The 17975-nt window shown below is 40.2% G+C and overlaps 1 protein-coding gene across 4 annotated transcripts in view; it reads right to left on the bottom strand.

Moving 5' to 3' along the window:
* Positions 1–17975, bottom strand: part of DIP2A (disco interacting protein 2 homolog A) — a 129764-nt gene that overhangs the window by 63597 nt on the left and 48192 nt on the right. Inside the window, exons 1-3 of one of the 4 annotated variants that reach the window (XM_025202225.1) lie at positions 15676–15768; positions 12811–12942; positions 7114–7233 (exon numbers count right to left, since the gene is read on the bottom strand). In XM_025202225.1, the coding sequence (XP_025058010.1) occupies positions 7114–7180 (67 nt within the window). In that variant the 5' untranslated portion in view covers positions 7181–7233; positions 12811–12942; positions 15676–15768. Of the gene's footprint in view, positions 1–7113; positions 7234–7526; positions 7560–12810; positions 12943–15675; positions 15796–17975 lie in introns of those variants that run through there. The other 3 variants (XM_025202229.1, XM_025202228.1, XM_025202226.1) reach the window with 3 other exon arrangements.

Raw genomic sequence — 17975 nt, 5'->3', positions numbered from 1 at the left:
AAAAACCACACACCTGACAAACAGAGTAAACACTATCTACTTTTCAACTGCATGAGTGCAACTCAACCCCTTGGTAAAGAATCAGATTCAGCATTTTCCATTTGAACCACTCAACTATTTGATATCTCTAAACAGATTCATAAAAACAATTACTGAATAAAGCACAGCCACAGACCAGCTAATTAACTGAAAAGTAACAAATTTCAGTGAACTAAGTGTATTACATTTCTTAAGTCTCACTATAGCTAAAATTATTTAAAACACAATCAAAAAGGTATATTTCTTAATCACATAGTGAAATGCATTCGGGATTATATGAAAAAGCTTATTCAAGTCTACGATTATAATAGGGGCAAACAGAATTTACTGCTGTCAAGGTCTGATAAAAAAAACAAAACTTCCATTCTCACTGTTTGCTTGGAGTCATTTAAAACTTTTTCAAAACCTCAGTTTTTGGACTAAAATTTTCCAAACTTGTATTCTATCCAGAAGATGTTTTTTAAGGTCAGAGTAGTAAGGCTTGTTTGACTTTAGTGAAAAATAGGGAATTAAATCATAAAATGAAAACTAAAATGGCACATAATTCTATGGTTTAAGCTTCATGGCCACCTGGTCAGTAATCTAAATTCATTTACAGGCAGAACTGGGGATAAAGTAAAGGGAACTACTGACTCTAAAGCAAATGGGACCTAAAAAAGGGCCCCTGCCAAATTTTTACAGTGTGAAAGGGCTAAAGAAAGGTTCCAGCCTTGGAAGACAAAAGTTACCAAGGACTACAGATGATTAGCAGGTCCCTTCCCTCAGTCTTGACTAAATGTTGTAGGACTGCCAGGCTCCTTCTTGACCAAGTGTCACAAGCACTGCAAGAGTTCTGCCTGTTGGATTTCCTAATGTGCCCTAGAGAGCCTGCAGGTTAGTAATGTGGGTCTTTTCTGAGAAACTCCTACAGTAATCTTAACTTTGGCATTTCTCAATCTTAAAACACTTTAATTGTTCAACTTCAATGCACTATTAAGACAGTTTTAGCATGAAATTACATAAACAATCCCAGTTTATATTTGGCAACAATACATTTTATTTTTGAAAATCCTAGAGAACAAACATTTTTAGTAATTTCAGAATGACAGTGCTTGCACAGCATAAAAATATATGAAAACTGGAGATTACTTTTCTGGTAAAGAATATCCCCAAATGCATTCAACTGTGGCCTCGTCAAAGCTAAACTTGCAGATCTTAACAACCTAACCATTTCTGCTCAAGTTACACATTTATGCCTAGTAAGGATATTTTTATTCAAAATATATCCCTTTATCTGTAATAATTACCCTTTGCAGGGATACAGCTGTGATAGATCACCATTCTTGGGTCCATGCCTTGTGCAGAATACTTCTGGTCAACCCCCATAGCTTAAAGCTCTTGGCTGCCAACTCTAGTGGGGGCCATTACAGCCACCTCTGTAGTGGGGCCAGAGTAAATTATTAATATCTACAAATTTAATTACTTTTAGGCAAAAGGGTTTATTCCATCCCTCCCTTGTCCCACCAGTACAGACCTGCACTTCTCCGTGCTGGCTGCTCCAGTGATGGGGGCAGAGCCAGCCCCAGCCCCAGCAGTAGCCTTGGCTGAACTGGCCAGAGAGAGGTTTAATTCCGTCCTCCCTGTTCCATTGGCAGGGACCCGAGCCAGGTCTGCTGGGCACTCCCCCCTTGCTGCTGCAGCAGTGGGGATGGATGCAGCCAGAAGCCAGCCATTATGGCCCCTGAGGCAGAGGGGGCAGGGAGTGGAGTTATATTTCCCCCTCTACCCCCATGGGACCACAGCCAGGTCTGCCCACCCTGACTACCACTCGCTCCCTGGTTGGGGCAAGCAGCGGAATAAGTCCCCTTCTGCCCCTCTGTCAGATGCTGGAGGGAAGGGGAATAATCCCCCTCCCTGTCTCCTCTGCCTCAGAGGCCATGCCGGCCAGTGTCTAGCCATACCTGGTCCCATCATTTCAGCAGCAAGGAAGGAGTGCCTGGCAGACTCAGCTCAGGTCCATGCTCGTGGGATAGGGAGTGGAGAATTAAATCCCTCTTCGGTCAGTTCATTCCAGGCTACTGTCCAGGCTGGCCACACGCCCCCCAGCACAGCTTCCCTGCAGCTGAGAGCACACTGTAGCGCCCCCTGGCACCTGGCCTGAGCAATGGCAGGCACATGCTGGCATTTCCTGAGTCCAGAGGGAATGTCTGTACAGTTGCAAATTGGTTCAACTTTGGCAGGTTAGACTAACTTACAAAGATTGAATCAAATCAGTCTCTGGCTTTCTGAATGTCTGTCCCTAGGTGAAAATTGAATTTCATGAAATAAAATAGTTCTCCCCCAACTACAAAGGGATTTAGGTAGGGTCTATTACAGCTATATGCCTTCTGAGAAGGAAGGTTTCAGATAAGTAGATTTCTCATTAAAGACTCCTACTCTGAAAATACCCCATATTTGGGAGTAAAATTCCAAGAAAGCTGCTCTATAAAAACAGCAAACATAGAATAATGAAGTAAGAAAATCAAAAGTAGAAGTAACACAAGTCAAAATAAAAAGCTAAAAGCATTTTGGTTAAAACAAATGAAAAATTTAATATTTGTTTTAGAACAAAAGTAAAAAAAAATACAGATAAATGTGATACCTACAGGAGGAAAATATAACAGACAAACAACTCCGCCCCTTAAAGCACTAGGTTACATAGGTATTCCAGATATGATATAAAAATTATTATGAAGTGCAGAATAGGAACAATTACAACAGTAAATAATTGTGACAATTAGCTAAATTTTGAGTCTCGATAAACTGTGCAAAGAAAACTACGTAGTTACTTTACACTGGATCAAAGATGCATCCAACACTATTTAAATTTGTAGTTCACACCAAATTTGAGGAGAAAAGACTCAGCAAGATGAATAGAAGCATGTTAAAAATGCTAAGAGGATGATCGACTGAGTAAAGGAAGGTTTAGCACCATAATTAGAAAAATTTTGCCCTTGACCTTAAATTTATGTAATTAATTTCTTAAATTTCCTCATGCTGAGCTGAGAAACTGACTTCTTATATGAGAAATTTCAGTTTACAACTATTAAGAAGACGACTTCAACTTGGAGCAACATTAATTTCAGACAATGGAAAGATTTATAATGGAACTGTTCAAAACCACCAAGTCCCAAATGCTCCATATAACTAGAAATGGAGACAAAATGCTTTATCGTAGATTATTGCAGAAAGCCAAAAAGCGCATAAATGTGCTATTTGGGAAGTAGCCTACAACCCAACAGTAAAGAACAGCAGTATTCATGCAGGGTCTGAAAAATTATCCATGTAGGACTGTATCTACAAACTTTTTCTGCTGAAACTGGCATGCCCTCCCAAAAAGTTGGGACAACCCGATAAAACAAAACTTCAGCTTTAACACTTTAGGAACTGTATTGATTGGAAGATGGCACACATCATTAAATGCAGGGAAAAGTCATGATTTCATGTGATTAGGTGTGCAGCAGGATTAACTACCACAGTATTTACCTGCATTGAACAACAGGTGTTACTAGACCAAATACACACATTTTTCTGAGTTTTGTCAGATGACACACATACATACAATTCCACTTTCAAACTGATGGGAAAGACATTGCTTTAAAAAGTCTTTCTGGTGACATGGATACAAAACACTAGTAAATTTTTATTTACAGAAGTGGCAATAAAATTATCCTTTTTTTTTTTTTTTTTTTTTTTTTTTTTTTTTTTTTTTTACTACACCACCACCAGATCTAAGATGCATTTAGAAAGGTATATTAATGATCCATTTAGACTGTGCAATCATATTAGGCGCATTTGGCAATGTCTTCACAGAAACTGTCAAATCCTAAACCTAACAGAGAAGGAAAATGGCAGAGTAGGTCTGCACCTTACAGACCAACTAAATCAGAGATACTTAAACTTTCTTGAGTAGCAGCTTACTTCATCAGGTACTAAGAGGGGAGCGCAGAAAGCTGAGCTTCTAACAGAAAACAGTGATCAGAATAGAAAAGGTAGGGAAGAGGGGAGGAAAAAGAAAGGAGCACTGCTGAGAGTGGCAAGGTGGATAGAAGAGAAAAAACAAAGCAGTTCACCTATTAAGGGACATAGGGACTATAAAAACCAATCCAGGTAATGGAAAAAGAATCTACAGTCTCAGTTTAAACTATGCTTAACATAGTCCAACCTGTGGATGATTTCTTGGTCTGCAAGAAAGAAGAAAGGAATGGGTCAATTCTTCCATGTTTGTTCATATCAATTTGGTGGCATGACTGGGTCAGGACTCTGTGATGAACCACATAGCAATCTGCAATGTTTGACATAAAATTTGTTCTTGGAGAGGTCAAACACCTTAGTGTGCTTAAAGCTACTTCATGAGGTTTCTCTGTTCAGGGAGTGTGTTCTGTAACACCGTGGCCAGGATGCTCAACATTTTTCAGCACAGTTCTTTATGGAAGCTTCTACTGACAAATTTAGTTGGCGAGATTCCAAATGTTGCATCTTGTCCAGAAGTAAAGCCTTTTGGAGGAGCCATATCTATCAAGGCTTGTATGCACTCCACTGTCTCTGACAAACAAGCTCAGCCTCTGGCTATCTATCCATGAAACTCTAGTGATTCCAGAAAGTGGAATTTATTTTTGTCTTCCATCCAAAACTATATTCTTCTTTGCTTGCATAATTTGCTCATCAAGGAAAAAAACACTCTTATATCATTTGTAGAAACATCATTAAGTATTTTGTGAATACATGCAGCAACAGCATCAACACGGTCACAAGGGTTTTCAAATGGTTGGCCTGATTTCTTAATGACATGGAATTTGGCTGGTTATTTTGTCCTCCTATATAATACCAATCCTAAGTCACACAAACCATCAGCTTCCCCTAGTTGCAGCACTAACTGTTCCTAGAGATCCCATTGAACTTTCCTTTCACTACATAGATGTTGGGAGGCTTTAGCTTCCTGGTACGGTACACATACAAAGTACTAAGGATGAGTCAATGCATCTGATGTGACCATATGGTGGTGGGGAGGAATACCCAACCAGAGAGAACCTCTCATGCAGCTAAAAAAAGACTTCCTATTTGTCCCAATTTTTTTCAAAACTGAGATTTATGCTTCCTGGAAGTAGGGTTCTAAATTCTGATTACTGCTGAAGAAAGGAGCGCGCCATGCCATGAACAATCCTAAATCCACACTTAAAAGTGCAGCCTGGCATCTTTATTAATAATTCCCCTTGTCAGCCCTAAGGGAGATGGGGACTGGATGGCTGACCTTATAAACCAGTGGTTCTCAACCAGAGTGCTGTGAGATCTTTTGAAAGATGCTGAGAGGTGTGAAGGGATAACCAGGTATGAGGATATAATAGCAGGCTCAGGTTCCTCCCTACCCTGCTGCCCTGTACCCACTGCCCAGCCCTTCTGCAAGGAGGCAAATGCTGTAATAAATTAGTTAGTTTTTGAAACGGGGTGCTGCTCCATTCACAAAAGTTATGGAGAGGTGCCTTGTGTTTAAAATGTTTGAGAACCACTGTTATAAACAAAGAGAAACTAGCTTCAATTCTCAATAAGCCTCTGCCACACTGCTCAATGGAAGCTCAGTGTTCACAGCCATGCCCATCTCTATTCTGGCACGAGCTACTTACATTACCAAGGTTCCAAATACTTGCAAAGGCTTGAGGATGGTTCAAGGGTTCTAAAACATAAATTTCAGAGCCTCTCCCATGAAATGATGAATGAAATACCTCTACTGTCTTTGTATGCACTTGGGCACTCTTTCACTTAAGGCTTGCATCTTTAAAGCAATCAAGGCCAACCCAAAGTCTAACCCGTTTAAAAAATATATTGTGGGATAACAGGAGAGGTGCATTCAACACAGACCATACCCAACCCTCAGCAACCACAATCCCTTCCCTAAAGTAAACATGGCTTTGGTTATGTTTTCCTGAGATTATTACCAAAATTTTTTAATATGGTAGACATCACCCACCACCACATGGGACTTTTTTTTAAAAGTTGATTAGCTGCTTCTTTACATCTGAAAGAAAAATAAAAGGAAAAAAAAGAGAACAAACTCAGATTGCTACAAATATGTTTTTGTTAGGAACGGTAGGCAAAGGATCGTTATACAAAGAATATGTAAGCATTAAAGGAAAAGTTGTACTTCCTTTATAAGGAAATACTGTAGAAGGAAAAGAATAATGGAGCCCAGCAAAAAAGGAGATAGCAGTACAACAGGCCAAGCCTGCTCAGCCATTGATGGTTGTAAGAAATGGAGCAGATAGGTGATGGCACTAGAGGTCACTGTGACACTAATGCTGGGCAACATACAAAACAAAATCATGCCAAGAACAAGCTACTCCTCCCTAACTTTAGACCTGATGGGTCATATAATTTGTATACACGACAGTCAAAGTTATGTAACTTAAGTAACATAGCATCTTCATAAGAAAAATGTTTCTCTTTGTCTTGGAGGACTCATTGCAAGAAGGCTAAAGTAATATTTTCTTTCTTTAAAATTAGTAGCATTTTTCCGTTAAATTATATACTAGATTAGACTGCCTCAAAAATGAATGGCATGTGATGAGCTCTAGGCATGAACCATAGATGTTTTAAACTAAATAGGAGGCTACCCTGCAGCATAGCAAAGAGGATTTTTTTTAAACTTCAATTTTTAAAGCATTTTCCACAGTTCCCTGAAGAAAAGGAAATGTTTAATAAAGAATCTACAAAGCTCTGGCATATTTTTGCCAAGAACACATCATTCAGAATAAAGCTTTACAAATGACACAGGCAGTCTTCTGGGCCTATGAAGGACAATTATTTACCACAAAGTACTGAAGTTTTTAATGTCTGTCTTAGCAATAGTGCAGCTAAGAAGGAGGACTCAAAATCTTGTGGAAAGTAGTACTGCCAGGGATCAAATCCACCCTAAATTTTAGAACTGGAATCAAGATTCACATTGCATGCATAAAACTTTCTGCAACACCCAACTTGTAGGACAAACAGCAGCATTCATTCATTACATTAATAATGTAAAGTCTACCTGACAATATTTACGTATGTTGACTTATTAGGTACCTGGAGGCGTGTATGTCTCTACTGATGAGTGTACAAGAACAGAACGTCTTTTGGAAGGCATGGGCATTTTCCTCTCTTTGTATTTAGCCAGTGCTGCTTGTACAGCTTCAGTATGAACATCTATACAGAAACAAAAACAAAAAAAAAAGGATTAGTAAAAAAACGAAGAAAAAGTAAATTTTCCTTCAAAAGGTTCCATGCATTCTCTGGCTGTTTGCAACTAATTATTGCTTAATAATTCCATATAAAACTTGCTCAGTTTACAGGTCAAAAAAACCCAAAACAAAGCAGTTATGGCCAGCATAGATTCAATCTTCATTAGAAGTGTTGTGTCATAAATGATTTGTAATACTAATGCTTTAATTTCACAATGTACACACAGGAGCTCTTTTCTAAACATCCATTTGTCTCACCACAAGTTAGTTATTCAGTCTGATACAGTATGTTTCCAGTCTCAACAGCAGCAGCATTTTCTCAGTTCTGATGGGACAGTTGAAAAGACAAAGGTCTAAAGCCAAACAACGGTAACTACATTGTTTTTAATTTATCAGAAGTAATACTTGCATTTAATCATCAATCACTTAAACAGCAAATATTTCAGAATCAATGAAGCTAGAGTTACTACAAGCACAAATCTTTGTTCCTTTGATTGAGAAACTTAGCAAGAGTACTAAGAACATGTTTTAATGTACATTCACCTGCAATGCTTGAATCAATTTTGTTTTAAGTGCTGTTACAAAGCATCACTAAGAACAGCACGTAGAGTGCTCCTATACACATGTGCAGAGCTTGATCCGATGCACTGGAAATAGAGTCTCCTGGAGTATGGAAATTGCCGCGCTTTGGCAGCCTTCCATGTCATGCGTACGAGTGCCACTACATGTCTCTGCACTGAAAAAGTGGGGTGGGTGGGGAGGGGGGGCACTTTGAAATAAAACACCTTCAATGAGCTTTAGTTCAAAGTGTCCCACCACCATTATTTCAGTGAGGGGACATGCAGCAACACTGATGCACATGACGAGCCAGCACTTTTAAGTAGCACGGCTCATTAATTAAAGCGCCCGTGTTGCATTCCACAGCACATGTAAAAATGCTCAAAGGTTCCGCATTTACTCTCTGGCTTTTCTATTTCTTATTGCTTAAATGATTTCATAACAAATTTGCTCAGTTTATAGGCTAACAACACATTTTTTAAAACCTAAAAAGCACTGTCAAATAGGATTTGTCAAAGGTAGGATCTGAAAAACCCAGCTGTTATCTGCCACCTGTAGTATTGCTGGCTATGAATAGAACATGACAGACAGTTAGGTGTGAGATGCATAAATCCACAACCTATCTTCCACAGTCATGCAGAGTTAATAATATTAACAGTAGTAAAAAATTATTTTCAAACAAACACATCAACAACCCATATGCTGACTAAGGTGTATCGATTTTTATTTTAATGGATTTTATTCATTTTTTTTTTAAACTATAAACAAACTGAAAATCTGCTACCCTAGGAAAATGTATTTATTGACAACTAACACTACTACATTTGCTGAAAGATTTGGCAGAATGAGCTCAATGACCTGTGTATATTTTTCTGGAAAGACATACAATTTTGCTACGTGACTAGACAATTCTTAGTATAAAATACTGCTCAATTTATTCAGGAAATAAGCTATGTGCTTCTCCATACACAAGGGTGTACTTGTTAGCCGTGTTGGTCTGAGAAGAAAAGATATTAAAAAAACTAGAACTCTTGGTTCCAAAATGATCTTTTATTAAGCCAACTGGAAAATGGCAAGAAAAATGTACTTTTCTGCAAGTTTTTGGGATCAAAGTCCCTTCATCAGGCTCTGGGGAAAGTGTAGATGGTACAAGATGGTAAAAAGTCCCCATAGGTAGGAAATAAACTTCATTTTTGCACAGAGGGAGCTGAAGATGGAAGTCTGTCCCTCTGGGTCCACGACAGTGTCTTTGTGAGCTGTGTTGTGTAGTTCTTTGACGTGTTGATCAGGTAGAATTCCTTCCCTGGAGGTGTCAGATGGGAGGCAGGGAGGCAAAAAAAACTTGCTTGTTGTTCTGCAATTAAGTTTAAAATCCAAAATTGGCTAAAATTCGGCATCTTCCATGTTTCAGGGGTGTACTTGGTAGCCGTGTTGGTCTGAGACAAAAAGGCATTAAAAAAACTAGAACTCTTGGCAAAAATGACATTTATTTCCTACCTATAGGGACTTTTTTACCATCTTGTACCATCTACACTTTTCCCAGAGCCTTATGAAGGGACTTTGATCCCAAAAGCTTGCAGAAAAAGACAATTTTCTTGCCATTTTCCAGTTGGTCTAATAAAAGGAATCATTTTGGAACCAAGAGTTCTAGTTTTTTGAATGTCTCCATATATAATACTCTTTGTGCTGCAGAAGATGCCAGTACAACGAATAAATATTTAATAACTGGAGGACCTATACTCAAATTCAGGACTTTTGAAGATTAGAATATTTGCTAAAATTATAGGCTTATTATCCTTAAATCCAGAAATGCAGTATTTCTGCTAGGAATCTGATGAGAAATGGTTTAACATAATATTACATGATATCTACCCATTTAATCATGGCAGAACTTGGCAGATGACAGGGTCTCTTCCAGACTCTGTCTTCCTTCAGTACACATGGTTGAACAAAATGCAGCCATAAAAAAAGTTCTTTCAATTAAGATATCTATACTATATAGTAAAAATTATATTCCTACACTTACATTTTTTTCTGCATGATGCCAAACATACAATTTTATAGCATGCCTAAGAACAATCTGAATTTCTTGAGGACATATTATATTACATATCTATTTCTAAAAAACCCTGTAAAGTCCGACAACATTTCTCTTCATGATCATCACATTTGAGCCTATCCTTTAAATGCTCTCGAATTTTCTCCAACTCCTCTACAGATAACTTCACTTGATTCAACAAGCTATAGTGACAGAACCAATGGCTGTGGCAGGGCCCTGTTGGTGCCTGCCACTTTAAGGACTGAGCCAAACAGCCGGTAGGTGCTTGATTACAGTAGCCATTTTAGAACTCTGGCCGCCTATATAAACAGAGTAATTCGCTGCTGGCAGGCAGGCAGAACCATTGCTCGGCTGAAAGGCTGTACGAAATATCCTGAAGGTAAGGACAGGAGCTTAAAAGGATGGTTTGGAGGCTCCTGGTCCTGAGCGTGACTTAAAACTGCACCCTGCCAGGAGTGGGTGGCCTGGTGGGGTTCCTAGTGGCGCGGCAGCCCCCAGGAAATAACAGGCCAGTTACCACCCCGGTGAAAGGCAGGTCAGGGCACCTTAGCCCCTCGCCCCCAAAATGCTGTGGGTACAAGGGGGGCTGGCATGGCTATGGCCACCTGAGCCCTCACCGGGGGGCGGAGATGTGGAGCCCCAATGATGGGGAAACCAGAGGGCTAGGAGCCCAGGATGTGTATGTGAGTGTTAACAGAGTTGCCCCAGGAGGGGCCAGGGCAAGCTTGGCCCCGGTCGGGTAACTGGCTGGCCACTATCCTGGTGAGGGTCGCAGGAGAGGCCCAAAAGACTCTATGTTTGCCACCCAAGGTGTACGCTAGGTAAAGCCTATGGCCGAAGGGGCTTTCTCCGAGAGGGAGAAAGGTGGTACAAGTTCTTGATGAGTGAAAGAGACCCTATGAGACGGGTGGAGCGCGAGAGGGTAGTATGAATGTGTGTTTGTCTGAGGCCTGAACAGCAAGAGCCAAGCTTGTTCTGGCTGTAGGCCAGGAGCATTGTCACCTGGATGCCATCTGCAAGGCTTGGGTTGCAGTGTAGGAAAGAAATGGAGTTACAGATAGCGCCTCTGGCATCAGGGCAAGAATGGGCAGCCTCCCACCTTATTGGAACCAATTAAGAAACAACAAGGCGTGGCAGAAGAGGAGGCAGGTGGTTGGCCCAGAAACAGATGGGCGGGCCAATGACAGACTGGCCCCGGGAAAGCCCCCTGGTATAGGCTGTTCATAGGTGTAGGAGGTAAAATCTTGCTTAAGTCAGGTCCCAGAAAGGAGCACATGCATTGTAGTTTCAGCCAAAGGCAATAAAACCAGGAGGTTGATTCCACCAACACTTTGGGAGATTCTCTGCTATTCTAATCTACATCCCTCCTCCAACCGTTGGTCCTCTTCTGTGCCCATTTGCAGTACACATCTCCAGGCATCAGTGAGGACCAACACCAAACAGAAGCATCATAAAAATGACATAGAAATTTCACTACAGCTCAGAAAAACTACTCATCAGTGATACCTAGCAGTCTTTTTAATTTCATTCTGCTGTTCAGTTGCTCAGGAAGACTACTTTATTCAGTTCAGAGTTTGGAAAGTTATTTTTGTAGCAACAAAAAATAAATGTATATACAAAATCAAAGATTAAAATTCTATAGAATATGCTTCCCTAGCAGCACCTTTTTCATACAGAAATACATTTGCAAACAACACAGGCAACAACATTTTAGTTGCATTTATTTTGGATAAATATATTTTAAATTGTTGTAATTTTTTTTAAAAGCATTCAAGAGGAATTTCCAAGAAGAATAAAAACTGTATCTTTCCAAACAAATCCAACCAGAATCAAAGATTAATGCACTAATAAGCAGCACAGTGAATTATAGCCCAACGTGTAACAATATTTCCCAGTGGGTAGGATGTGCTCCCGCTGGGGAATGTGGAAGTCTTAATGGCATGTGCATTAATTCAAACATACATGATTCCACAAGAATTTTGCTATACTACAGAAGATAAACCAAGTCCACTTCTGACAAACAAAAAGTAAAAGGAGTACTAAAATTTTGAAGAAACAGAATGCTTTATGACAGTGAGTATGTTCTGCTCTTAAGATCTAAATAGTCAAGAAACTACTTAACTCAAGTTTCTCATTTAAAGTACTCGGGCAAAAAGGAAATTGTCTAGTATAGTCATTCAGCAAATCACTGTCAGACTTCTAAAATAATTTTTGCTACCAAAAAAAAAGAGTCATCTATTGAGAAGGTTAAGGAAGAACAGATATTGCTTAGTTTTGTATTCCCCCCACAATGTATTGATACTACTTTATATTTTTAGTTGATTCATTTAGCTTCAACAAGTTCTATAACACTTTATAAAATAAAAAATAGGAATAAATCATTAATTTCAACACTGAATGAGTTCAACCTTTTTTCATCTGCAGACCCCTAAAATTTTTTGAATGGAAGTGAGGACCCCTCCAGAAATTTCAAATGTAGATGCAGGCTCCTCTGAATTGTAAGCATGGGTATTTACATACTTTTGATTGATCATAATAATCTTTTGTGGACCCCTTAGACAGTCTGTGGATCCTCACAGGTTGAAAACCAGTGCCCTAGATTATCTGTTCCACTTAAAAAAAAAAAAAAAAAAAAAAAAGTATGTATACAATTCAGTGCATGTTATACTGAATTGCAACAGTGTCAATCAACTTAATTTACTGTTTTAAAAGCATCAATTATGTAGTTTCATCCTTGAGCAGCACTTTCCATATCTGCCTTTTTACCTTTCCCCGCTTTCCTACCTCCCATACCTATGCCTATGGCCTGGTTTAAATTGCAGGCTCAGTGTGGCGGCGAGGTGCCCCCACAGGCTCTCAAGGGGGAGAGAAGAGAGCCCGCGGACCCCAGACCCTGGGAGCAAGCCCCCAGAGGGGCATACGTACCTCCTGGAGAGCAGCAGGAGCAGGAGCCACGTTTGCAGCCGCAGTCGCGTGAACTGGCATTACGCCGGCTGTGGCATCAGCTGTTCCCGGCAAGGGGAACAGCTGAGCCAATCCCAGTGGCCGTATTGGCCGCTGCGGGAAGATTTAAAAACCTCGTCAGAGCAGGGACAGGAGGGGAGCCAGAGAGAGTGAGCACGCGCTGGCAGCTCGTGAGGCGAGCTCTGGCACGGGGAGGAAGCAACCTAGCCTGCGAGGCTCTAGCAGGCAGCCCAGGGAAGGGCTCTAAGCCTCCTGCGGGAGGCAGAGCAGGAGGCAGACAAGAAGAGCAGGCGGAGGCACTCTTGCACACACCTGAAGGAGCTTGCTGTCAGGGGGCAAGGGAGCTCCTGGCTTGTGGTAAGGGAGAGGAAACAGCTGAGAATCTGGGAGGGAGCTGGAATAAGGGGGATAACCCTGCAGCTCCTCCTGACCCGGAGGAATATTTTCTATAAAAAGAGAGAGAGAGAGAGAGAGAGAGAGAGAGAGAGAAGGAAAGCTCCCTCCAGAAGGGAGGGAGAGTGACCGGAACCCCGGAACCGGTCTGAGGCCGTCATACGAGGCCAGAAAACATCTGTAACGCATCATCCAATGGCTGGCATGTGGACGGGGGGTAGGGGAGGTGGAGCCCCGTGGAACACCGTGTCGAACTGAGCGGCAAGAGGGGTGCAAGCCTCACACCCAGCTTGCGAATGTCATGGCCCAATCATGGCAGGAGCTGCCATTTTCATGGCACCAGCCCCCCTTTGGTTGAGAAGGCAGATTTAGGGTCATCTGGCTAGGTGAGCCCAACTCCCAGTGCCAGGCTGGGGGCAGGGATCATGAGTGCAGAGGGAAGGGAAATAAAGAGTTGTGAGGCAGGCAGAGGGACCTGCCCCACCATACCCCATTGGCTACAAAAAGGGAGCAGGAGCATTCTCTCTCTTGCTTGCTACTCTACAAATGGTAGAAATCTCCATTTGCTTTTTCTTCCTCAACATCTGATTTTTGCTCCTGGTGAAATAAACAACTATAGTACCAGAGTTACGTATAACTGAATTCAAGATGAGCATAAAAAAGAATAATTTTAACTCACATACAGGTTAAACTAAACTATAACCACTCGAAAAAGATCCATTCATCTAGAACACTGCCATCTTGCTCATCTCACAAAAAATAAAGCAGATGTAGAAAAGATTCAGAATGGGACAGTAAAATGATTAGGCATAGAAAGGCTTTGGTAGGAAGAGATATTAGAGAGATCAGTACTATAGTGTTGTAACCAAACAAATAAGATGGGATGATAATGCTAATAGTAGAAGCAAATAATCAGCATTATTTTAAATGGAAACAAATTAAAAGAAATGACAAATTGTATTGTGAACAAGCCTCTAAACATACAAATCGAAATTCAAAGAATAAATAAAAGGAATCAATGGTGTTTGTAAGTAGTATGGCCCTTCAGAAGTAGCACTCCCCTACCAATGCATGAATGTTCTAGTAGAAGCTGCTCCCCAGACCATCCACAACCACCCATTCACAGGGAGAAAAAATGCTTCTGTGCTAAATTCTTTCACAAGATATGAAAGTATTGAAGATCTTCTGGGTTCTGCCCAGGCCTTCTTATAGTTACAGCTATAACTAAGTATGATACCTACTGCTCTGTTTCTCTCAGATACTGATCAATGACAAGGTTCCTCTACAGTCTATATTAATATTTTAGTTACTGACTGTAATATTACATTGCAGACAGATTTGAAATACAAAAAGAGATAAATTTAAAGCAAGTGATTAAATTATACATTAAAGTTAAGCATCTCACCTCATTCATTTTCTGCGATATGCTAAACCCTCAAACTTGAGAAGTTCATTCCTGCAGAATTCATTACACTTATTTTCTTCTATATTTCCTTATATAGTCTATCCAAACCATTCTTTCAATTATTTGTAAAGAACTCAGGGAGATATACTACCTTGATTTTAGGAGCAGGGTTATGTTTTTCCCCCATATAATGCCAATTGTGCAAATATGATGCTTTAACTTACTGGCACCAACCATTTAAAAGTAACAGGTGACTCAAGGATTAGTAAATGTTATTAGTTATATGTGGGGCATTTGGGACTTCCTCTGGATGATTCCTTTGTTCTCCAGTCCCAAAACATATAGTTATCCTTGATGGCAAAGAAAAAAAACCCTTCAATCAGAAGCCTGTAGATAGTTATGAAAGAAAGACTTTCAAAAGCACCTGCCTTTCTCACTATTGTGAAAAGAAATTTCACAAAAAAATACAATGTATTTTAGCCACCTGAGCAGTAACAATAGGAACAGGATGCGACAAGGATATGGGTATTTTCACAAAAATTTCCAAACAGGTTTATCACATTGAAACCTGTTTGAATGTTAATGTAGAATATCCATTGTGACGTTTCCCTTGCTTGTGTATAATTGCTCCGAGTCAGGAAATGTATGAAAGGAGAACTTTAGTAAATATGATCATTCTGTATTCCTCATGTGAAAAAATTCTCAGTGGTCTAAATATTAACAGAGGGTGCTCCAATGGCAGGAAGCATGACTGTCATACAAATGGAAATTGTTATGCGTGGCGTAAGTCTGTAATAAAGGAAAAACTCAAAAATGTGTGTTCATGATTTTCTCCATCTGGGATCTGAGCAAACACTGCCTATGTGTGCATACAAAAAGCTGCTTTGGGGGTGGTTAGCTGATCTTCTCTCTTTCAAAAACAAAAAGCTCATCACTTTGTTCCTCAAGTCTGAGGTCTGCACTTCTTTAGTGGTTTAATGCTACTATGTAGGCATCCATTTTATTTCAGCTGCACTGATTTTTCTTACCAGATCGAAAGCGCTCATCCCTTGAGTTGGTAGAACGTGATTTTTGCTGTTTAGGTACAGCTGCTGTGGCTTGTGAAGAGCCTGGGATTCTGTTCTCTGCTTGCAGGGATGGGTCTACACCTGAAATACAATTCCATTCCATGTAAACAATTCGCGCTACAAATAAGACAGTAATTGGTTTAGCGATGTATACGCATTTGTACCATCTTTGACAGCTACTTAACTTGCACTCTAGTGCACACCTCTGTATGAAAAGTGAAACGAAAGGGAATGCCTTTCTTTAGGCAAAGCTAAATATACAGGTCAAGTTTCTGGCTCAAAAACTCTGAAAAGTGATAACATTTCATTAACTACACATAACTGAATATGCATTTTTTTAAAAAGATGCTGTCTCATATTTTTGTGCTACATATCTGTAAAACAGAAGTGCAACATAAAGCAGTCAATATTAAAAAAAAATCTAATAATTTACCTGCAACTTTTTATGACTAAAACTCATTACTTTATCCAGCATCTATCAAACATTATTGAACAGCTGAAAAACATGACATTGCTTCTATTAGCAATGTACTGGAAAGAAGGAGCTATCAAAGGTTGTGTCTCATCTTAATACAGTGCATCAGGAACAAGTCAGTGGAAAGAGTCAGACAGGTAGATCCAACTCACAGGAAACATTTCTCTTACAAAAATGTTCTGCACCTCAGAGCTATCCAATTAAACTTCAAGGATTTATTGTAAAGTGGTCAGAAAAAGCTGTATTCTCTCTAGCACTAAGATGGATGCTCTAAGCTAAATATCACCGAGATAGAGGTCAAATTTAAAGTGTTTTCATGGGAAGAGGTGAGGTGGGGAGGGGGAAGAAAAAAAAAAAAAAAAAAAAAAAAATCACTGGCTGAACAAGAAACCCATCTCTACCACCAAAGCAATTTAAGATTTTGCTAGTGGAAATGGCCTTACCTTTACACTGGATGCTGAGTAAGCTGAAAAGACGGTGCATGATTTATTTTAAAAATAAAAACTGAACTATATTCCTTTCACAGTTAAGCAACTCCAAAACAAAGCAGTTGAATTGTATAAATATGACAGAGGGAAAGGACAAAGCTGTGAGTAATTGTTGTTTATTCTGTGATACAAGAGAGAATGAAATCAAAAAACATAATTGGAGGATAACCTCACGAATTTCAAAAGGCCATGTCTACACTGCCTCCTCGATGAGCCTAGGAACACGGCCAAGAAACAAGTCCGGCCGCCCACTCTCACTAAGTGCACACAGAAGACTAGCAATTCAACAGCGCAGACAGCTGAGAGGGGCCCAGCATCAATGTTCCAGCATTGCTCTAAGGGGCTCTCTCAAGACAGAGCCTGAGCATGCTGCTGGGGCATGTCGTGAGGACTCCTCCAAGCTGCTTAACTGCTTAGCTTGGACACACAGAGGACACAAGGGAGGGGTCTGTTTCTTCACTGAACCAGGGTACCAGACATAAGTATAAAGGAGCAAACCAATTACCCATTTCCACTGCTCTCCTGCCTCTGAGAACAGTGAAGCAGATTCCTCAAAAGAAGGCACAATGAAGATTGAACTGTGTAATAACACTATGGGGGCAAATCTCTCCTTGACATCACTTGGTTTTTATGCCTTGAAGTATTTTCATCTTGGCCTTTATAAGCGCAGACGGGGTTTTAAAGTTTACCAAGCTTAATATTATACAGCACTATGCAAAAATACAGGGTCAGAGTCACAAAGGTATTTTGGCTCCTATCTCTTGTTGCAATCAGTGGGGAGCTAAACGTTTAAATACTCTGTATGGATCTGGACCATAATTCCTTAATTCATGTCAAATTTGCTGCACCTGTTTCACCAAGCAACAAGTTCTTGTATCAGAGCAAGTCTGAGCCTCAGCTGCTGTTTTGGAGCTTCTGTTGGTCTGAGTCACATTCAGTCATTTGCACTTGTGCAAAGTGAATGTGAAATGCTACCAAAATGAAGTGCTCCCTTTGCAGTGGTATAAAGAACTACCTGAGGAAGAGATAAATAGAAAATAAGGCTCCTTGTTTTTCCTAGAATAACTGGCTCCTGTTACAGTCCTGAAGAAGTCTTCTGCATGTCTCATCATACTAGTTTAATTTACAGCAGAGAGGCTGAACCACAGCAAGCATGAATTGTCATCACTCCACTGAACTTTCCTGCTTCGGAAAGAATAAGGCATTATTTAAGTACTCTTTACTAGTCATTTTGCATGTTTGTTGTATTTTCCAAATAAACGATACAACTAGAAACGGGGGGGGGGGGGGGGTTGAAA

The sequence above is a fragment of the Alligator sinensis genome, unplaced genomic scaffold (genome assembly GCF_000455745.1).
Source record: "Alligator sinensis unplaced genomic scaffold, ASM45574v1 scaffold566_1, whole genome shotgun sequence".
Classification (NCBI taxonomy): Eukaryota; Metazoa; Chordata; order Crocodylia; family Alligatoridae; genus Alligator; species Alligator sinensis.
This window is presented reverse-complemented; position numbering and strand designations above follow the sequence as displayed.